General features: G+C 42.2%; 1 protein-coding gene across 1 annotated transcript in view; it reads left to right on the forward strand.

The window, feature by feature from the left end:
* The window catches only part of MYO1D (myosin ID), a 358,148-nt gene that overhangs the window by 206,707 nt on the left and 127,773 nt on the right, over positions 1 to 23,668 (forward strand). The window contains exons 18-21 of the mRNA XM_070478704.1: positions 914 to 1,137; positions 5,822 to 5,966; positions 6,698 to 6,802; positions 14,307 to 14,420. Coding sequence (XP_070334805.1) covers positions 914 to 1,137; positions 5,822 to 5,966; positions 6,698 to 6,802; positions 14,307 to 14,420 — 588 coding nt within the window. The remainder of the gene's footprint in view (positions 1 to 913; positions 1,138 to 5,821; positions 5,967 to 6,697; positions 6,803 to 14,306; positions 14,421 to 23,668) is intronic.

Genomic DNA, 23,668 nt, shown 5'->3' on the forward strand with positions numbered 1-23,668 from the left:
TCCAACGCAGGAAAGTGAAAAGTGAAAGTGAAGTCGCTCAGTCGTGTCCGACTCTTAGCGACCCCATGGACCGCAGCCTACCAGGCTCCTCCGTCCATGGGATTTTCCAGGCAAGAGTACTGGAGTGGGATGCCATTGCCTTCTCCAAGAAGAAAAGATACATTTGGTAATAGAGAGCATAGTTAGGAGAAGAGTCAATGATGAAGATTATACCAAATTTCTTTTTACTTGAGAGGTTGAGAAGGATGGGATCCTGAGAAAAATATAAGTAATCTATGACTTCACTTTGCTTGGATAAAGCAGGCACTGAGACGTTTACATATTGTCTGATTGATTTCTGAGCACTGCAAACATTGGACAAAGATTCATATATCAGTCATCTGTTTTTTACCCTCTCCCCAGGAATACATCTAAATTCTTGGGAGTTTACATAACACCCAGGGAGGGGGGCTGCACAGACCGTGAATAAATCAGTTCATTCCTCCACTGCAGCATTATACTAGCAGCCGATGTGTGTAGTCTGTGCAAAGCTAGGTTTCATAAAAGAACTATAGATGTTGATAGCTTTGGGTTCTGACTCATCTTGCTTCCTTTCAACATTCTTAAAATATTTATCCAAGGATAATGGTATTTTTGCTTTCTTCTTTTCGTGACCTCAGAGTTAAAACAGGGCTGTGCTTCAGACTCCACACACACTCCTTTGTCAATAGTGAACCCCCTAGACTGTGAATCAAAATGATGGGTGTGCCTCCTGGCGCCATCTGTTGGTGGCAGGCAGAATTGACATGCGTCGGCGTCCGCTGATTTTATGATATATGCACATTTCCAGGTTGCGCATCTAAGTAAAGGAGCGTCTGTGATTTCAAAGTGATCCAGCGACATCTTCCTTTTTTTGTTTTCCTCTATCATGAAGGTGTGGCGGGGCACCCTGGCCCGCATGCGGTACAAGAGGACCAAAGCAGCACTGACAATTATCAGATACTACCGTCGTTACAAAGTCAAGTCCTACATCCACGAGGTGGCCAGACGCTTCCACGGCATCAAGACCATGAGGGACTATGGCAAGCACGTGCAGTGGCCAACCCCGCCTAAAGTTCTTCACCGTTTCGAGGAGGTCCTACAGGCCATTTTTAATAGGTAAGAATCTGTTGATATGTGCAGAATCCGTGTAAGGCAGTACGCTTACTAGATAAAGTTACAAACCTGAGACCATGACATTAGCTCCACTATTTGCTATAGGACATCGGTTTTTCCCAGGTGGCTCAGACGGTAAAAAAAAAAATCTGCCTGCAATGCAGGAGACCCAAGTTTGATCCCTGGGTGGAGAAGATCACCTGGAGGGGACGGCATGGCAACCCGCTCCAGTATTCTTGCCTGGAAAACCCCATGGACAGAGGATCCTGGCAGGCTACAGTTCATGGGGTCACAAAGAGTGGGATACGATGGAGCAGCTAACATTTCCGTTGACTTTTACCTTGTGTCTTCACCTTCATGATTTCACTGTCAAAGGGCATCTGCTTACCCCTCAAAAAATAGAACCGTCTACTCGTTTTTTCTGTAGCAGTAGTCAAGCTAAGATAAGCTATTAGCATGATGTCTCTACTTTCTTTTATTTTTTGCTGTTAGAATTACCACATATCACTCACACTAGAAGTCTGTTATCCTTTCAGAGCAGCAGTTCTCTGTCCACACCTGACAATCACAGAGAGTTTGTCAAACACCCCGAGGCCCAGGTCCCACGTCTGAAAAGTCCTGTTTAGTGGTGCTGGGGAGCACAGTTCAAGCGGGGGTCCTGGGTGGTTTTAAAATAAAAGGAAGAAAACACTGTTATAGAGCAAGCTATTTGTAAAAACAAATAAGTAAGTAAATTCATTAACATCCATGTCACATTTGATACCGTCCCAGCTAATCTTCATTTTTTTATAAACTGCCCTGAATCTGACTTTGCAGTTATTCATAGCTCCTTTCTTCTTGTTTTTTTTAAGCTGGTTTGTTGCCAGCATGCACCAGATATATTTAGCTATGTCTTACATACAGCATCTAGTCGTGTGAACTAAGTTGGATGTACGTTTTTAGTCCCTAAGACGCGTCTGACTCTTTGCAGCCCCATGCACTGTAGTCCACCAGGCTCCTCTGTCCATGGGATTGTCCAGGCAAGGATACTGGAGTGGGTTGCCAGTTCCTTTTCTAGAGGGTCTTCCTGACCCAGGGATCGAGCCCGAGTCTCCTGCATCGCAGGCAGATTCTTCACCTCTTGAGCCATTGTTGTTCAGTCCCTAAATCGTGTCCTACTCTTTGTGACCCCACGGACTGCAGCGCACCAGGCCTCCCTGTCCATCACTATCTTCCAGAGTTTCCTCAGACTCATGTCCATTGAGTCAGTGATGCTATCCAACCAGCTCATCCTCTGAGCCTCTGGGAAAGCCCTATAAACTAAACTCTGCTAAATTGCTTCAGTTGTGTCTCACTCTTTGTGACCCCATGGACTATAGCATGCCAGGCTCCTATAAGCTAATGGTTCTCAAATATGGTCATTTGGCATCATGATAGTCTACCAAGTACGCCATGAACTGATTGATGTATTGAATGTAAACTGGTGGCAGATATCAAAGATTAAAAAAAAACCTCATGGGAGGAAAGCTCTTTAATATGTATCTCATTTGCTTTCAAAAAAAAAAGATTTGTTCATACAAAGAAAAAAATAGAACAGTAGAAAATTACTGAAAGCAAAAGAACCTCAACCCTCCATTCTCCAGTGTAACCCATAAATGTTAGCTGTGAATCATGGCAGAACCTTCTTGGTGCACAGATAAATTCTTTTCATGAATTATATCATCTGTCACCTGCATTTTTTACATAATCTAAGAAGTAAGTATGCAATATGTGAATACATGCTCATTTTTTTAAGTGACATAATATGAAAATTTATAGGATATAAAGTTGAAATCCTCCACACTTTCTCTTATCTTTTCTTTCTTTCCCCTAAGATAAGCACTCATTAACAATTAGTTTGTACCCACCTAAATCTTTGTCTTTACATTTAAAAGCATATAATACACATATAAGAGAAATATGATATAGTGGTTAAGAACACGAACCCTGGAATCTAGCTGCCACTGGCTAGCTGTGTAACCTTGGGCAGATGAATTAACCTCTCTGTGCCTCTGTTTTCTTATCTGGAAGAGGGCCATTATCATAGCATCCACTCACAGGGTTCTGAAAGGGTTATGAGTAAATATATATAAAGCATTTCAGATAGTGCCTGCACATAGCAAGTACTATGGAAATGTTTGCTCATACTCCCTGAGTTTCTTTCCCTCTCTTTCTTTCCACAGTTCAGTTCAGTCACTCGGTCGTGTCCAACTCTTTATGACCCGATGGACTGCAGCACACCAGGCCTCCCCATCCATCACCAACTCCCGATGTTTACGCAAACTCATGTCCATTGAGTCGGTGATGCCATCCAACTGTTTCATCCTCTGTCATCCCCTTTTCCTCCTGCCCTCAATCTTTCCCAGCATCAGGGTCTTTTCCAGTGAGTCAGTTCTTTCCATCAAGTGGCCAAAGTATTGGAGTTTCAGCTTCAGCATCAGTCCGTCCAATGAATATTCAGGACTGATTTCCTTTAGGATGGACTGGTTGGATCTCCTAGCTGTCCAGGGGACTCTCAAGAGTCTTCTCCAACACCACAGTTCAAAAGCATCAATTTTTCGGTGCTCAGCTTTCTTTATAAGCAGGAGTCTGTGTGTGGCTGTATGACTTTACTTAAAAATAAGTCTTGGAGACCTGTCCATCACAGTAAATAAAGATCTATGTCATAATTTTAACGACTGCAAAGAATTATTGATTTGATAATGTTGCAGTGTAGACTGTACAGTCTTCTTTTTTAAGGCTTGGAGTTTTTATGTATGACCTAGAATTGATTATTTTGTGTCAAATTCAGTTGATTTACTCAGCAGATATTTACACAGAGCCTGCTGTGTCAGAGCCACTGACCTAGGTTTCGTGGATACAGTGATAAATAAGAAAGCTGTGAAAGACCATCCCCAGCCTTCTTAGGGCTTATAGTCAACAAGCATTTTGAAAATAATACATCTGCTCTGTCTGTTGATTGTACACACACACACTGAATCTTGCCAGTTGGATTAATCTAGTTCAAAGGCATTGTTTTTCTGTAAAGGGCCAGATAGTAAATATTTTAGGGCTTATGGGCTCCACATGGTCTTTGTCACATAGTTTTCTTTGTTTTGTTGAACACATAAAAACTATTCTTAGCTCCATGGGTGAGTTTTGGCACGGGCTGTGGTTTACCAGCCCCTGGTCCCATTGTTGCATGGTATTTAACTGATCCTTGCACTTTTGATCTGTGGAATCCTGAGAGAAGTGTGTTCAAGGATTTTGGTCTGAATCGTGGGGCCTCTTTTTCTTATAATACCTCCATGTGTCTAGTCGTGTTTCAGCCCTCCTCTCGTTCCTCATAGCAGTTCTTTTTCATCCTGGGAAGGCTGGGTACCTTCCTCTCGCCCAGCTTCTTCCTGGAGTCAAGGCTGCTGAGTTTGGCGGGGGCAGCTATTGTCCGCTGCACGTGTTTAGGAGATGGAGGTTTGCTTGACCAGGAGGAGAAATGTGTGCTCATCCCCCGCCCTGCCCACCCGCCCCCCAGGTTGGGTGGGTCAGATCTGAATTCCCCAGCACAGCTCTCTGCCAGCGGCCCCTGGGGTCAGCCGCGGTGGACCTGGTCCTGGGCCGCTGTGGGCAGTGAAGAGGGGAAAGACTGACCCTACACATGGCCTCCGTGGCCCTGTGGGCTCTGGCCCCAGCTCTCTCCCTGACACCCCCTCCTCGGTCCCCCTGCCACAGGCTCCGGCTCCGGCTCACAGGACTCCTTGCTAGCCCCCTCAGACACCAAACCAGCTCACACGTTAGAATCTCGGCACTCACTGTCTTCTCATCCTGAAACACTCCTGCCCAAGCATCCATACAGCGGGCTCCGGCGCTTCCTGCTCATCTGTCCTTGTCAGGGCACCTTCCAGACCACCCTCGGCGTTAACACCTGCTCCCTGTTCCTTCCCTGTGGCACTCCTCCCCGCCCTTCCTTGGCTTCTTTTCTTTCACGGCCCTAATCCCACCATCCACACCGTGTGTTTACTCACTCTCTGATTTCTCATCTGCCTCTGCTTTCTGGGGCTTCCCTGGTGGATCGTTGGTAAAGAACCCGCCTGCCAATGCAGGAGACATAAGAGACGTGGGCTCGATCCCCAGGTTGGAAAGATCCCTTGGGTGAAGGCATGGCAACCCTCTCCACTATTCTTGCCTGGAGAATGCCACGGACAGTGGATCCTGGTGAGCTATAATCCATGGGATCACAAAGAGTCGGACATAACTGAGCAACTAACACTAAACTCTGCTTTCTAGAACATCAGCACCTAGCAGAAAGGATCTTCATCTGTTTATAGCTGTGCCTCCACTCCCTCGAACAGCATCTGAAGTGTAGTAAGTGCCTAGGAAACATTTGATGAATAAATGAATGATGAAGCCAGAGTTCCTATGCCCTAACTGTAGATATTAAGAGAGTCCATGTATCACTAAGTTCTGGTTGCTTCCAAAACATGCAAACAGCAAAGGAAGTTTTACAAAAATCTCTGTCCACATAAAACTGTTATGTGTTTTAACACATTCTATGTGTATTTTGGAGGCTTTTTTTTTTTTTCAGGGTAATGTGGAAGTAATTTAATTCTACTTAAAGGCAGCTTCAGTTATTTTTGAGAATGAATAGGATGGTATTTTTAAAGTCTCAAACATTTTGTTTGTTTGCTTATAGATGGAGAGCATCCCAACTTATCAAGACCATACCTGCTTCAGACCTGCCTCAAGTTAGGGCAAAGGTTGCAGCCGTGGAAATGTTGAAGGGTCAACGGGCTGACCTTGGGCTCCAGAGAGCCTGGGAAGGCAACTATCTTGCTTCGGTAGGTCCAGGAGAACAAAGTGGAATCTGCTCCTGCTCCTTTAACAGAGAAAGAGGAGAAATTTCCTCCAGGAATTTCTATAAGGATTAAGACACCTTCAGAAGCTAAATCTTATGAGAGACACTGGACTAAAAGATTGTCCAGCTTCTAAGTGTACCATGAGTATATGTCCCTCACTTTAAAGAGAGTTACCAGGACTTCCCTGGTGGTCCAATGGTAAAGAATCTCCCTTTCTAAGCAGGGCAGGCAGATTTGATCCTTGTCTGGGGAAGTAAGATCCCACATGCCTCGGATCAACTAAGCCCACGAGCCACCACGTTTGAGACCATGAGCCACAACTAAAACCTGACGCAGTCAAAGAAATATATATTAAACCAAAAAGAGAGAGAGCGTGTTCTCTGCCTTCTATCCATACGAATTAGGTACATTCAATAACCTGGCTTTGATCATTTAAACTTTCTCTTGCATAATTCAGCAATTATTTTTAATTACCCACCGTTGTATCAATAATTCCCAGAGGTGTATTTCATCCTCTCTCCCATTCTTGATTTTTAAAATATTCAAGGATCTTTGGTGCTAGAATAACCCTTTAGTAGCTTATCATCTGGGATGGGGAGGTAAAAAAGGACCTGTGTGAAAATACATGAGCAGAGTTATAAAGTAGTAAAAGATGATGTTTTCATCTAAAATGTTAAGCATACACCTTTTACTATGTTTCCTGTTTCTTTCAGAAACCAGATACACCTCAGACCTCAGGCACATTCGTCCCCGTTGCGAATGAACTGAAACGGAAGGACAAATACATGAACGTCCTCTTTTCCTGTCATGTCCGTAAGGTAAGGCAAGCTTGAAACGGACCTCCTTGGAAAGAAAAGACTGCTTCAGGTGAAACTGACTTAGCTATAACCACAGCGAAACAGAACAATAGGTCCATAACTGGCTACATCATCCATGGGCTCTACCTGTATATATGGTGAGGCATTGATGGAATGACTGAAGTGACTACAATATTAGGGTTAGGCTATAAAGTCTAATTAGGGGAGTAAATATGTTTGTTAGCCAGGCAGGAGGAAATGTGGACATACCCCTAAGAATGAAGAGCAAGAAAAGTGGCAGCTACATGGGTAAATAAATACATAATCTTTTTCCTATCACTTAATCTCTTTAAAAGATCATTGAGTGTACTTCAGTGTTCATAGCAGCATTCTTCACAGTAGTTAAAGGTGGAAACAGCCCAAATGTTCATCAATAGATATACGAATAAAGAATACATGTATCCATTCAATGGAATACTGTTCAGCCATGAAAAGGAATGAAATACATGCTACAATGTGGATGAACCTTGAAGATATTATCTAAGTGATAAGACACAAAAGGACAAATATTTTTTGATTCCACTTCCATGAAATATCTTAGAACAGTCAATAGAAATAGAAAGTGGAATTGTGGTTACCAGGGGCTGGGGGGAGTGGGTAGTGAGGGATTCTTACATAATGGATGTTAGCGTTCAAATACTCTGTGGAAAAACAGATAACTCAACATTATACAGACTTTTAAACAAACTAGAGAGCAGCCTGTTTTAAACTTCAAATGAAATGTCACCATGGAAAGCTTGCTGGTAGTATCTTGGTAACCAGAGCGTAGAGTCGAATTCTGAACTCTAGATCCAGAAATTCTATTTGATCAGTGTACCTAGAGTTCATGAGGCAACCAAGAAGTGACTTTTGCTAACCAGATTCACACACCCACACAAAACAGTATAAGCCATGATGCCAGGGTTTGAATTTGACAAAGGAATGTACCATTTTAGTGAATTCTCATATCCACTCTCTAGGATACTTCCTTTCTAGTATCACGGTCAAATTAGTCATCAGGCCAACTGATCAGAGAGAGCTGGATGGTTTTGAGAATTACATCATTTGCTTAGAAAAACCTGGCATCCCTGATTCTATCTTTCCAGCGATAACAATTTGATGTCTGACAACATGTCTCTCCCTAGGTCCTACTGAAAATGTTATAGTCCTGCTTCTGTATTTCTAAGTTAAATGCAAAATAATACACTGTATTTCTTCACATCATAACTTAGATAATGTCATCTTTAGGAACTTTCCAGTCCTCAAGGACATATGTAGGTAAACTTGATATGATTTTAGTCAAGTCCTCTTTATGTCTTGGTTCTTTCTGAAACAACCACCTTCCATAGCTACAGCTATAAAAGGGCTTCCCAGGTGGTGCTACTGGTAAAGCACCTACCTGCTTAATGCAGGAAACATTAGAGACACGTGTTCGATCCCTGGGTCAGGAAGATTGCCCTGAAGGGCATAACAACTCTCCAGTATTCTTCCCTGGAGAATCCCCATGGACAGAGGAGCCTGGCAGGCCACTTTCCATAGGGTCACAAAGAGTCGGACATGACTGAAGTGACTTAGCATACACACACAGCTATAAAATGTCCTTTAAGGTTGGGAGACCTGTGCAAATAGTTACTCTCACCCATAATGTGTTTTCTCCTGGTCTTCCTCCAGGGAAACTTTATCTCTGGCCCCTTGTAGAGCTGATGAAACCTACAGACAAATCCCTAGAAGTGTTCAGGCAAGAACAAGATAACTAGAGATTTTTCTCTGGTTGAGGATTTTAGCTTGGGTAATAGAAGAAATCAGATAAGAGCTCATCTAACACTGAATCTGTGATCAAGTTTTTCTATTACTGTATGAATCTAAGAGGAAGAAAAATTGTGTCCCTACCTATGTTAGAATTACTTTAAATAAATCTGAATTTATAAATTCACATAAGTATTGAAAACATTTGTCTTTGCTGTTTTGATTTAGCTAAGTTATGCAACTCAAAGCTTTTCCTTCATTACATTAATGTCCTTTCCACTCAATTTGATTCATGCATTAAGAATGATTTGAGCTGCTAACCCTCAAGGTAAAGACTTATGACCTGTGCTCCTTAGAAATTATATTTCTGCAAAAAAAGGATGTAATATTTCTAAACAGTGCTTCAGAGGAATCGTTGCTTTGAGGGTTTTGTCTGTTGGTTTCCAGGTTAACTCATGGACATATCATCAGAAGGGCTAGAGTCTCCATTTGAGCACTCCTACTGTTTTTCACATCTTGTGTGACCTTGAGAAATGATACAACAAGTTGTTTTTTTCCATATTTGTTTGCAGCACACTTAATCTGTTTCTCAATGTGATCTCACAAAAGATGAGGAGCCCGACTTTTACTTGCTATTCAAATTCCATGTTATAGGTTCTTTGTTTTCCATATCTTAAGATAGATACAAATGACTGGTGTTCTCCAAGAGGTTTTTCACAAACCAATGTTCCCTTAAATATGAATTTTTTTTTTTTATAGAGTTCCACAACTAAATGTATTTAGGAAAAAAGTGTGCCAGTGTTAGTCGCTCAGTCATGTCTGACTGTTTGCAACCCCAGGGACTGTAGCCCGCCAGGCTCTTCTGTCCGCAAATTTCCCAGGCGAGAATACTGCAGCAGGTTGTCGTTTCCTACTCCAGAGGATCTTCCCAACCCAGGGATCGAACCCAGGTCTCCCACATTCTTTACCATCTGAGCCACCAGGAATGGATGGGTTAACCTGCTCTTAAAATGCAGAATTCTATGAACCTTTGATGTATCCATGGGCTCTGAACACCCCAGGGGAGGCTGTGGTTAGCAGTTCCTCCAACCAACTTGACCTGGAACCCTGTCTCTCACAAAGCATTGCAGGAGATTGTGCAAAACAACTTAGAAAAACTTTATGCAGAAACTCTGCAAGCACCTTGTTTCAAGTTGACTGACAAGTGCTAGTTCTCTTTTATGGGCAAAAAAAAATGTTGCTACGTGAAGTAAATCATTACTACCAAGAGTAGTTATTATTTTACCACATAGATTCTGTTCTCATCTTAATTACAGATACCGTTTTTGTCAAGTTTAAGACTGGAAAATATGCTCTGATTATAAAGGAAATGTTTAGAGAAAGGAGTGATTTCTAAAATGATGAGGAAAAGGGGAGAAGACAATAAAATTCAAACTAAAACTTGAATTTTAGTTGGCTATATCCTACCTAAAGCAATATATTCCACTATATCCTAGCCTGGGACTTCCCTGCCACTCCAGTGGTTAAGACTCTGTGCTTCTGCTACAGGGGGTATGGGTTTGATCCCTGGTTGGGGAACCAAGATCCCACATGCTGCATTAAGAGGGCCAAAAATAAAAAAATAATAATAATAAATTTAAAAAGATATATATATGTGTGTGTGTGTGTGTGTGTGTGTATATATATATATATAACATCTTTATTTCATTTAGCATAAGTAGACTTAATGTAGAACATGCAGATTTAATGAGATACTTCAGGGAGTTTAATCTGAAATACACCTGCCCATTGTATTAGGAAAGGAGCAGAATGAGTTGTTTCAAATAGGGGTTAACTTTTAACAGCTTTATTGAAATACGGGGCTTCCCTTGTGGCTCAGACTATGAAGAATCCACCTGCAATGCAAGTGACTGGGGTTTAATTCCTGGGTTGGGAAGAGCCCCTCGAGAAGGGAATGGCAACCCACTCCAATATTCTTGCCTGGAGAACGCCCTGGAAGAGGAGCCTGGCAGGCTACGGTCCATGGGGTCACAAAGAGTTGGACACAACTGAGCGACTAACACTTTCACTTTTCATTGAGATAGATTCACTTAACATATCATTCACCATTTTAAAGTATATGATTTTAGAGCGGGGTTGAATACCCATCACTAAAACCAGTTGTCGACATTCTCATTAACCCATAAAGAAACCCCACACCCCTTAGCTGTCCCCCCACCCCGAAACCTCCCCTTTCCCCCAGCCCCGTGAAGCCACTAATCTATGCTCTGTTTCTATAGATTTGCTTATTCTGGACATTTTATATGAATGGAATTGTATAACACGTGGTCCTTTGTGACTGGCTTCTTTTACTTGGCATGCTAACAGGGTTCTTTCATGGTATAGCAGGTATCAATACTTCATTCTTTTTATTGCAAATTATATTCCATTGTATGGATATCACATTTTATTTATTCATTCGTCAGTTAATGGACATTTGGGTTGTTTCTACTTTGTAGCCATTATAAGACAGCTGTTAACATTCAGGCACAGGTTTTTCCGTGGATGTTTTCAGTTCCCTTGGGTATATACTCTGGAATTTCTGAGTCATGTGGTAATTCTGTTTAACTGTTTCAGCAGCTGCCAGACTGTTTTCCAAAGGGACTGTTTCATCTTAGACCCCCACTAGTAGTAATGAGGGTTCCACTTTCTACACACCCTGGCCAGCACTTGTTACTATCTGTCCTTCGTATTATTGTCAACCTAGTGGGCGTGAGGTGGTATATCTCACTGTGGTTCTGATGGGTGTTTTTCTGATGGCCAGTGATGCCAAGCACCTTTTCATGTCTTTCTACAGGCACATATATATCTTCTCTGGAGAAATGTCTCTTTAAATTCTTTACCCATTTAAAAAAAAAATTTTTGGTCTTTTCCTTATTGAGTTATGTACTCTAGATACAACATATATTCTTTATGTATTCTAAAAAAAGAGTTTTTTTCCAGATATATGATTTGCAAAAATTTTCTCCTGTGGGTTGCCTTTTCACTTTTGTTGTAGTGTCTGGGTTATATTTTTTTAATTCTTTAATTCTTATGTGTTTTTCTTGTTTTCCCTGATAAATTGTAAAACCGTGACCTTTACATTGTGAAAGTCCACAAATTTGGGAGCGCCTACTCCTTTTCCATCTCTTTTGCATCCAGTAGAATGGTCACAGCTGGACAACGTCTGTTATAGGATTTGGGTCTACCACCAGTGTAGGTTCAGTCACTCAGTCATGTCCGACTCTTTGCGACCTCATGGACTGCTGTACATCAGGCTTCCCTGTCCATCACCAGCTCCTGGAGCTTGCTCAAACTCATGTCCATCGAGCCAGTGATGCCATCCAACCATCTCATTGTCCCCTTCTCCTCCCACCTTCAGTCCTTCCCCACACCAGGGTCTTTTCTAATGAGTCAGTTCTTTGCATCAGGTGGCCAAAGTGTTGGAGTTTCAGCTTCAGCATCAGTCCTTCCAATGAATATTCAGGACTGATTTCCTTTAGGGTAGACTGCTTGGATCTCCTTGCAGTCCAAGGGTCTCTCAAGAGTCTTCTCCAAAACCACAGTTCAAAAGCATCAATTCTTCACCACTCAGCTTTCTTTATAGTCCAACTCTCATATCCATACATGACTACTGGGAAAACCATAGCTTTGACTAGATGGACCTTAATTGGCAAAGTAACATCTCTGCTTTTTAATATGCTGTCTAGGTTGATCATCACTTTCCTTCCAAGGAGTTAGCGTCTTTTAATTTCCTGGCTGCAGTCACCATCTGCAGTGACTTTGGAGCCCAAAATAATAAAGTCTGCCACTGTTTCCCCATCTATTTGCCATGAAGTAATGGGACCAGATGCCATGATCTTAGTTTTCTAAATGTTGAGTTTTAAGCCAACTTTTTCACTCTCCTCTTTCACTTTATAAAGAGGCTCTTTAGTTCTTCTTTGCTTTCTGCCATAAGGGTGGTGTCATCTGCATATCTAAGGTTATTGGTATTTCTCCCAGCAGTCTTGATTCCAGCTTGTGCTTCATCCAGCCTGACATTTCACATGACATACTCTGCATATACGTTAAATAAGCAGGGTGACAATATGCAGGCTTGACGTACTCCTTTCCCGATTTGGAACCAGTCTGCTTTTCTATGTACAGTTCTAACTGTTGTTTGTTGACCTGCATACAGATTTCTCAGGAGGCAGATTAGGTGGTCTGGTATTCCCATCTCTTTCAGAATTTTCCAGTTTGTTGTTATCCTCACAGTCAAAGGCTTTGGCATAGTCAATAAAGCAGAAATAGATGTTTTTCTGGAACTCTCTCGATTTTTTGATGATTGCCAATGATTTGTGATTTGATTGCCAGTAGATGTTAGCAATTTGATCTCTGGTTCCTCTGCCTTTTCTAAATCCAGTTTGAACATCTGGAAGTTCATGGTTCACATACTATTGAAGCCTGGCTTGGAGAATTTTGAGCATTACTTTGCTAGCATGTGAGATGAGTGCCATTGTACGGTAGTTTGAGCATTCTTTGGCATTGCCTTTCTTTGAGATTGGAATGAAAACTGACCTTTTCCAGTCCTGTGGCCACTGCTGAGTTTTCCAAATTTGCTGGCATATTGAGTGCAGGATTTGAAATACCTCAACTGTAATTCCATTACCTCCACTAGCTTTGTTCATAGTGATGCTTCCTAAGGCCCACTTGACTTCCCATTCCATGATGTCTGGCTGTAGGTGAGTGATCACACCATCGTGATTATCTGGGTCGTGAAGACCTTTTTTGTACAGTTCTGTGTATTCTTGCCACCTCTTCTTAATATCTTCTGCTTCTGTTAGGTCCATACCATTTCTGTCCTTTATTGTGCCCATCTTTGCATGAAATGTTCCCTTGGTATCTCTGATTTTCTTGAAGAAATTTGTAGTCTTTCCCATTCTGTTGTTTTCCTCTATTTCTTTGCATTGATCACTGAGGAAGGCTTTCTTATCTCTCCTTGCTATTCTTTGGAACTCTGCATTCAAATGGGTATATCTTTCCTTTTCTCTGCCTTTAGCTTCTCTTCTTTTCTCAGCTAATTGTAAGGCCTCCTCAGACAACCATTTTGCCTTTTTGCATTTCTTTTTCTTGGTGATGGTCTTGATTACTGTCTCCTGTACAATGTCATGAACCTCCATCCACAGTTCATCAGGCACTCTGTCTATCAGATCTAATCCCTTGAATCTATTTGCCACTTCCACTGTATAATTGTAAGAGACTGAATGGTCTGGTGGTTTTCCATACTTTCTTCAATTTAAGTCTGAATTTGACAGTAAGGAGTTATGATCTGAGCCACAGTCAGCTCCTGGTCTTGTTTTTGCTGACTGTATAGAGCTTCTCCATCTTTGGTTGCAAAGAATATAATCAATCTGACTTCAGTATTGACCATCTGGTGATGTCCATGTGTAGAGTCTTCTCCTGTGTTGTTGGAAGAGGGTGTTTGCTACAACCAGTGCATTCCCTTGGCAAAACTCTGTTAGCCTTTGCCCTGCTTCATTCTGTACTCTAAGGCCAAATTTGCCTGTTACTCCAGGTATCTCTTGACTTCCTACTTTTGCATTCCAGTCCCCTATAATGAAAAGGACATCTTTTGGGGGTGTTAGTTCTAGAAGGTCTTGTACCAGCCCCTAGATGTTTCCCTGGCAGATCGTTCGATTTCATTCTTGATGAGATATTATGGTTTACTTTTTTTTTCTTACAGGTGAATCGATTTAGTAAGGTGGAAGATCGAGCAATTTTTGTCACTGACCGTCACCTGTATAAAATGGATCCCACTAAGCAGTACAAGGTGATGAAGACTATCCCTCTATACAATGTAAGTGCTCTCTGCTTCACTCTAAACAAAGGATTTTTACCCTGGTTCTCATGGACCACTGGGGGGTCAACAGATCACAAGAACCTTTGGGGCTTTAGGGAGCCCATGAATTCCTGAAATGTTCTGCCCGTCTCATGTTTTATACAGAAGTACAATTTTCTGTAAGGAGTATCCAAAGCTTCAGATGGAATAACAAAGGCCCATTTTGTTTGAAAGTGTAGGTCTCTGCATTCTATGTGACCTTTCTTTATCCTACTCAGAGCTTAACTACGGTGACACAAAATGTATTTCCTTATTGATTATCGTAAGGCTTGTTTTTATGTGGAAGTGGAATCAGGTAAAGAAACAGTAGAGAATAACTATGAAAACATTACCTCTCTTTTTATACGTGCAGTCGTGTCTGACTCTTTATGACCCCATGGACTGTAGCCCATGAGACTCCTCTGTCCCTGGGATTTTCCTGGCAAGAATACTGAAGTGAGTTGCCATTTCTTTCTCCAGGGTATCTTCCCAACCCAGGACTGGAACCCACGTCTCTTGCATCTCTTACATTGACAGGGAGATTCTTTACCTCTTGCACTACCTGGGAAGCCCCTAAATCTCAATATGAGACTTTAAAAATTTTTTTATTCTGCTTTATGGGATCTGCTTTACAAGTAATCATTCTGATTCTTGAAAAAGATCCCCCTGGACTGCTGGATCTTTCCATGTCTCAGGTGATTTTCCTGTCTGCTAGTTCTTAGAGAGAGAGGTCTATGTTTGTCCAATCATGAGATCTATGAGGAGTGTTATTTAAAGATTGTTATAAATCCTTTTGGCCTCTGCAAAAGGAAATAGGAAGCATATTGTTTTACAGTGTTTTATTTTGTTAAATCAGGAGTCCTGTTGGTTGTGAGGTTCAAGGAAGGCAAGCTATTCCTACTTTGCTAAATAACTTAGAACATTGCAGCAGGCTTATCGCACGATGATGGAGTTGAAGTTTGACTCCATCACCTGGTCCCCCCTCTGCACATGCATACATACACACTTTTCTCCATTTTAGTTCAGTTCAGTCGCTCAGTTGTGTCCAACTCTTTGCGACCCCATGGACTGCAGGCTTCCCTGTCCATCACCAACTCCCAGAGCTTGCTGAAACTCATGTCCATTGAGTTGGTGATACCATCCAACCATCTCATCCTCTGTCGCCCACTTCTCCTCCTGCCCTCAATCTTTCCCAGCCTCAGGGTCTTTTCCAGTGAGTCAGTTCTTCACATCAGGTGGCCAAAGTATTGTAGTTTTAGTTTCAGCATCAGTCCTTCCAATGAATATTCAGGACAGATTTCCTTTGGGATGGACTGGTTGGATCTCCTTGCAGTCCAAGGGACTCTCAAGAGTCTTCTCCAACACCACAGTTCAAAAGCATCAATTCTTCGGCGCTCAGCTTTGTTTCAGTAGAAAGGCTAATGGATTTCAGCTTAGAAGGAAATGACGTTCTAAGACATTCTTGATTATAGGTAGTCTTCTTAGCAAAGACCTATAATCTCATACCAATCACCATTTAGGCCTACTAACCCCATAGTCTCGAAGAAGGAGATGAAGGAAGATTAGGGAGAAGTCACATTTTGTCAAAGTCTAGTAAAGTGTGTATTTCTTTTTCTTACTTTCTATTAAAGGGAGAGCAATCAGGCGCATGATAAAAATCCAGTAAGTAGTTAAACAGGTCTTTGAACCGAAGTTATTTTCCACCTTTTTCATGTTGACTGGTGTATAGTTATAGTCACTGTTCCTCTTCATCATCATTATCATCATCAGTGTTATCAATAATATCATATTATATATTTTTTTAAGTAACAACGTTTAGGTAAACATAGAGGTAAATTGAGGTCAATAGGCAGGATACACACTGTCACCGATGCTATCACCCGCATCCCTTTGATTTCGTTTCCACTTTTGTACGTTCCAGCCTAACTTCCAATAGCCAACATCTTTTTTAAAAGGCTCCCCACAGGCTGCTGGAGCCCTTGACTGGAAACAACCCCCACCCCTAGCCACCTACATGACTAGTGGGTGTGGGCACATAAATCCTCCAAACCCCACCATTCACTGGCCGTGATCATTCTGAGGTGTGCTTTACATCATTTGCAGGAGCTTTTCTGTAGGAATAAGCTGCACTGCCCACCATAGCAGCTGCTTAATCATGGGCCCTGCTGGTCACACCCCCCTCGCCCTGAGCCACCTCCCTTCCCCTGCCCGGCTCCCTGCACCTCCTGGGTCAGTTCTGAGGCTCCTCAGCCTTTGTCTCGGGGCGTGCTCTGTGCTGTGCTAAGTCGCTTCAGTCGTGTCCAACTCTTTGTGACCCCATGGACTGTAGCCCGCCAGGCTCCTCTGTCCATGGGATTCTCCAGGCAAGAATACCGGAGTGGGTTGCCATGTCCTCCTCCAGGGGATCAGCCCGACCCAAGGATCGATCCTGTCCGGAGGGAGCAGATTGAATGGGGCTGGGACTTGCAGCCGCGTCTGTAAAGATATTCTTCAATCTGAAGCAAATGCAGCCAAATATTAAGTCTGAATAATAGGGATGTGAATATTATTTTATTCTTTATCTTTTTTGTTTGAAATATTTTGAAATTTAAAAAGTTTAAGGAGACTTCCCTGGTAGTCCAGTGGTTAAAACTTCGGCTTCCATTGCAAGGGTTGCAAGTTTGATCCCTAAAGGGGGAGCTAAAAATCCCACATGCCTCAGGGCCAAAAAACAAAACAAAACACACACACACACACAAAATAGAAGCAATACTGAAACAAATTCAGTAATGCCTTAAAAAATAGTCCACATCAAAAAATTTTTTTAAAAAAAGTTTACGACAGGAAAGCTTTAAAAATGATAATGCTCATGGCAGGGATGAAGAAGCTGAAAGGAGATGGAGAAAGATTTCAATCTTAACCAAGTTGTGTTTCAGACACTGATGACGCTTGTAAGTAAACATCCCATCGCTCACTGGAGTCTTAACACTGTATAAAAGAGTGAAGCATTCAGCACTTAGGATAAAAATTTAGGAGCAGACACATGTATAATTTGAGGCTGAAATTATCAGTCTAGACGGAGAAGAGGCAGATGATTCAAGAACATCGTGCTTGAATGGTGGGGAAAAGAGAATGACTGAAGGAAATGGAATGAAAAAGAAATCTCCTTTCTGGGCCTCTTTTTTTCCTTTCTCTTCTAATGTGCCAAATGAGTTCTAATTTCTCTCCGGTTCCATAAGGTTATGAATTATTCCAGGAAGGAAAAGAACTCTGGAAACACTGTGTTTCAGAATCAAGTTGGAAAGTTTTCAGAGATAAGGGTAATCAATAAAAACGTAAAACTACAGATCCCACCCTTGTGCCTCTTTTTCTCTGCTCTTCATCCCTGCTTCTGCCCAGCTGCCTGTCCTGTGTCTGAGACTTTTCTGGCCCCAGGGAACAGATTATGATTGTGGAGAGAGGGAGAGAGGTTCCCTCTGATCCTCTTGAGTGTCTGTGGCTAGATTAATAATAAAGTTGACACAAGGCAGATTAACAGGAGGAAACCCAACTTAGTTTCATGGGCATCAGTCAGTTCAGTCGCTCAGTGGTTTCTGACTCTTTGCAACCCCATGGACTGCAGCATGCCAGGCCTCCCAGTCCATCACTAACTCCCGGAGCTTGTTCAACCTCATGTCCATTGAGTCAGTGATGCCATCCAGCCATCTCATCCTCTGTCGCCCCCTTCTCCTCCTGCCTTTCCCAACATCAGGGTCTTTTCTAATGTGTCAGTACTTTGCATCAGGTGGCCAAAGTATTGGAGCTTCAGCATCAGTCCTTCCAATGAATATTCAGGACTGTTCCTTTAGGATTGACTGGTTTGATCTCCTTGCTGTCCAAGGGTCTTTCAAGAGTCTTCTCCAACACCACAGTTCAAAAGAATCAGTTCTTCAGCACTCAGCTTTCTCTATGGTCCAACTCTCACATCCATACATGACTACTGGAAGAAACATAGCTTTGACTATATAGACCTTTGTCAGCAAAGTAATGTCTCTGCTTTTTAATGGGAGATCATAAAAAGATGCTCAGAGAATATCTAAGAGTGGGTAACTTAATATCTTTGTGTATAAAGAAACAATAAATTTGTGAGGATTTGGCAGAACAAAGAAACTAGGTTGGGTACGTAATTATAAGGAATTTAAGCCAAGGGGTGAGCTTGGGAGGTAAATTAGTGAAGAAGAAGCAAGGTTTATTTATACAGGTTTCTCGGACCTGAATTCTCTATCTTTGGTCCTAATGATGTCTTTCTCTGGGTCCAAGGAGGGCACCTTTCCTACGAGAGATTTATTTCCTGGTTTCAGAGAAATAAAGGGGAGGGCCAAAGTGTCCTTTTTGCATTGGCTGCTTAAGTAACTTTAATTCAAAATAGTCAATATGCCGTTGATACATATTTGGGGGCCTGCCCTAGGCCGCAACATGACCATATACCATCTCAAGTACTGTTTTGATTTGAGTTTAAAGAAAGGATACACACAGTAGCAAGGGAAAGAAATCTCATAGGATCCCAGGAAACTACTCAGGTTTTAAGGCAGCTCTGAGAGACCTTGTTATCCCATGCCCCCCTCAGCAAAGTGATGCTTAGATGGTGTCAGTTTCTGCCACTGTCTCTACTTCTCTTTGTGTGTCTTCTTTTTTTAATGTTTATTTATTTAGCTGCTCCAGGTCTTAGTTGCAGCACATGGGACTTTTTAGTCGTGACATGTGGGATTGTTAGTTGCAGCCTGTGAACTCTTAGTTTCGACGTGAGGTCTAGTTCCCTGACCAGGGATCGAACCTGGGCCCCCCTGCACTGAGGGCATGAAGTCTTAGCCACCGAACTACCGGGGAAGTCCCTCTTTGTGTGTCTTCTATCTAACAATGACCTTTCTTGCCATATAGCCGGGGCCAGTGCTAGGCTAAGGTATGAATCAGCCAACCCAATAAACCATTAGCGTTTCATCCTGCAGTGACACTGAACACAGTGTCTCCGATGAGGCCTCACCATGGCAACCAGTTCTGTACGATCCAAATTGGTCCTTCAGCTCCTTGTTAAACACTTGCAAATCTATGCATAGTCTTCCCTGACTTCTCCTAGCATAGCGTGAGTAATGACTAATTCGTTTGGCAGTATAAATGATCTCTCCTCTCTGCAGTTTTTGACAGTTGTCCTTAAGACCCAGGTCACATTTGGAACCTGCTGAATACTGAGGTAGCTCATTAGGTTTTCCTGGTGGGAAAGCGCCATTGGGAGAACAGTGCTTCAAATAGGCTACAGCCAACCATCTCATCCTCTGTTGCCCCCCTTCTCCTCCTGCCCTCGATCTTTCCCAGCATCAGGGTCTTTTCCAGTGAGTCAGCTCTTCACATCAGGTGGCCAAAGTATTAGAGCTCCAGCATCAGTCCTTCCAGTGAATATTCAGGGTTGATTTCCTTTAGAATTGACTGGTTTGATCTCCTTGCTGTCCAGGGGATTGCAAAGAGTCTTCTCCAGCACCATAGTTTGAAACCATCAATTCTTCGACCCTCAGCCTTCTTTATATGGCCCATCTCTCACATCCGTACATGACTACTAGAAAAACCATAGCTTTATAGCTTGATCATTATCACACAGTGAATTCACTGGTGTAACCATTCCCAAAATCAAGATATAAGACTCCCCCCTGCAAAAAAAGAACCCTCCCAGTCACTATCTCTTCTTTCCTTTTCAGAGGCCTAATGTTGCTCATTTTAAACTTAATATAATTGAAATCAAACACTGTGTATTCCTTTTTGTGTTTCTTTGAACATTATGTTCATGAGAACATACACGTTATTTCATATAATTCTAGTTTGCTTATTTTCACTGCTGTGTAGTATTTCCTTGTCAAAATACACCACAAGTTGTTTATCTGTTCACATATTGATGGAAACTTGAGATTTTTTAAATCATTCTTATGCATGTGTTTTGGTATTGGTATGATACATACTTTTTCATTGGACAAATGCCCAGGAGTGAAATTGCTGTTCATTTGGTAGATAATTCCAGTTTTCCAAAGTCATCATACTGGTTTACACACCCTCCCGCTGCCCCCAACAACATGTGAAAGTTCCATTTGCTGCATTTTCTCTCTAACACTAGGTCCTGACAGTCTTTTTTTTTTTTAATTGGTGCATAGTTGGTTTATAATGTTGTAGTTTCTTCAACTAACAAAGAAACCAACCAGTGAATCAGCTATGCATATACATATACCCCTCTTTTTTGGATTTCCCTCACATTTAGGTCACCAGAGTGTTTAGTAGAGTTCCCTGTGTTATACAGTAGGTGCTTATTAGCTGTCTCTTTTATACACAGTATCAATCGTGTATATACGTCAGTCCCAATCTCCCACTTCTTCCCAGCCCCCCTTTCTCCCTTAACTGCCATACACAGTGAAATCAGAACAAGAAAAGCAAATACCGTATATTAACGCATGTACGTGGAATCTAGAAAAATGGTATAGATCTTATTTGCAAAGCTGAAAGTCTTTTGAATTTTAGCTATTCTGGCAGGTGTGTGGTAGTTACACATGGCGGGGGACGGTTCTAGCTTTATTGAAATATAACAGACATGTAACATTGTGTAAGTCTAAGGTGTCCCGTGTGTTGGCTTGATACATTCATCTGTTGCACTGTGATCACCACCATAGCATTAGGTAACACCTCCATCACACCTTGTAATTGCCATTTCTTTTTTGTAGTAAGAACACTGAAGAGCTGATCACTTAGCAACTTTCAAGTTATGCAATACTGTATTAGCTGTGATCACCATGCTGTAGAATAGACCCCAAGAACTTACTCATCTTCTCGCTGGAAGTTTGTACCCTGTGACCAACATTTCCTCTTCCCCACCTCCCTCTGAGGCCCTACTGACCACCACTCTACTCTCTTTTTCTCTGAGTTTGTCATTTTTAGATTCTACATATAAGTGATATCAACAGTAGGGGTCCCCGACCTCTAATCTAATGCCTGATGATCTGAGATGGAGTTGATGTAATAATAGAAATAAAGTGAAAGTCACTCAGTCAAGTCCAACTCTTTGCAACCCCATGGACTGTACAGTCCATGGAATTCTCCAGGCCAGAATACTAAAGTGGGTAGCCTTTCCCTTCTCTAGGGGATCTTCCCAACCCAGGGATCCAAACCCAGGTCTCCCACCTTGCAAGTGGATTCTTTTATCAGCCGAGCTACCAGGGGAAGCCCAAGGATACTGGAGTGGGTAGCCTATCCCTTCTCCAGTAGAGCTTCCTGACCCAGGAATCGGAACTGGGGTCTCCTGCATTGCAAGCAGATTCTTTACCAGCTGAGCTACCAGGGAAGAGAAATAAAATGCACAATGAACCTAATGCACTTGAATTATCCTGAAACCATCCACCACCCCCGCTCCATCTCCAGTCCATGGCAAAATTGTCTTCCACAAAACTGATCCCTGGTGCCAAAAAGATTGGTGACTGCATCATGTAGTATTTGTCTTTCTCTGTCCAGCTTATTATCAGTCATAATGCCCTCAGGATTCACCCAAGTTGTTGCAAATGGTGGGATTTCCTTCCTTCTCATGCCTGAATAATGCTACATCATATATGTATGCCACATCTTTATCCATTGATCCACTGACAGATACATATTGTGGGTTTTCTTTTTACTCCTCTTATTACTAATAAGGTTGAGCCCTTTTCTGTGTATTTACTGATCATTTGGACCTCTTTTGTAAATTACCTGTTGATGCCTCTTGCTGTGTTTCTGTTGGGCAGTCTTTTAAAAATTGATTTTTAGAAGTTCTTTTTATATTCTGCGTATGTGCCCATTGGCTGTTATAGATCTTACAGAGACTTTCTCCAGCTCTGTGACTTGCCTTTTCATTCCTTTAGTGTTTCTGTGAGCAACATTTTTCATGCTGATGTACTTCAGTTTATCAGTTTTTTCCTCTGCGGTTGACGCTTTTTTATTTTTGCTTAAGAAAGCATTCCCTATCCCAAGGTTGTGAAAATATCCTCATCTATCATATTCTATAAGCTTTATCGCTGCACCTTTCCTATTGACATCTTACAGTCCACCTAGAATTGATTTTTGTGTATGTGCAAGGCAACAGCTCAGGTTTTATTTTTTCCCCATATAAACAGTTGGCCCAACACCGCATATTGAAAAGACCATCTTTCCTCACTTGCTCTTCAGCACTACATTTGTTATAAATCGGTGTGTCTGTATGTCACTTTCTAGTTTCTGTACTCCATTCTATTGGTCTACTGTCTATCTTTGTGCCAGGGACAGTTTTAATTACTGTTGGGCAGAGATTTTATGAACTGTAAAATTCTAATAAATTTCCAAAATCTCCCACTTCAATTTCACCCTCCTCCCTATATAGTATTCTCATTATTATTGTTGTTTTTAGTCAGTAAGTCGTGTCTGACTCTTTTACGACCCCATGGACTGGGGCCCAGCAGGTTTCTCTGTCCATGGGATTTCCCAGGCAAGAATACTGGAGTGGGTTACCATTTCCTCTTCCAGGGGATCTTCCCAACCCAGGGATCGAACCCACTTCTCCCACATTGGCAGGCAGATTCTTTACCACTGAGACACCAGGGAAACCCAACATTCTCATTAGCTGTATCCATATGAAGGAAAAGAGAGCTGAGGATAAAGCAAATCCTGGCAGAAGGGACAGCTTGCTGTTTACCCATTTCCTTGGTGAAAAAGTAAAATCCCCTTAGGAGTCAGGTTTAGAAGTGAATGAAGTTCATACCCGTCAGGAAGCAGCTAGCACTGTAATCTGTTGTGACCCCTCTAGAGGCCCATATGCCAGATCTTTGGATTCACCCAGAAAAAGTTGAAGTCTATATTACAGGCGACATCTCCTGATTGTTAAACGCCATGTAAGCCAAATAGAACACATCTTGTAAGCCCACAGGCCACCAGTTCGCTGCTCCTATTTTTAAAAGTCTTTGCTTTTGTCATTTGTTATTCTAAATGTGCTTAGTTCCTCAGTCGTGTCTGACTCTTTGCAGTCCTGTAGACTGTAGCCTGCCAGGCTCCCCTGTGCATGGAGTTTTTCAGGCATGAATACTAGAGTAAGTTGCCACTTACTCCTCCAGGCAGTCTTCCTGGCCCAGGGTTTGAACCCACGACTTCTGTGTCTCCTGCTTTGCAGGCCAAGTCTTTACCCTCTGAGCGATCTCTACGCTGTGACCTCCTCGCTGCATACATGCTCCGTCACTTCA

Source organism: Odocoileus virginianus, chromosome 17, assembly GCF_023699985.2.
Source record: "Odocoileus virginianus isolate 20LAN1187 ecotype Illinois chromosome 17, Ovbor_1.2, whole genome shotgun sequence".
In the NCBI taxonomy this organism is placed as follows: Eukaryota; Metazoa; Chordata; class Mammalia; order Artiodactyla; family Cervidae; genus Odocoileus; species Odocoileus virginianus.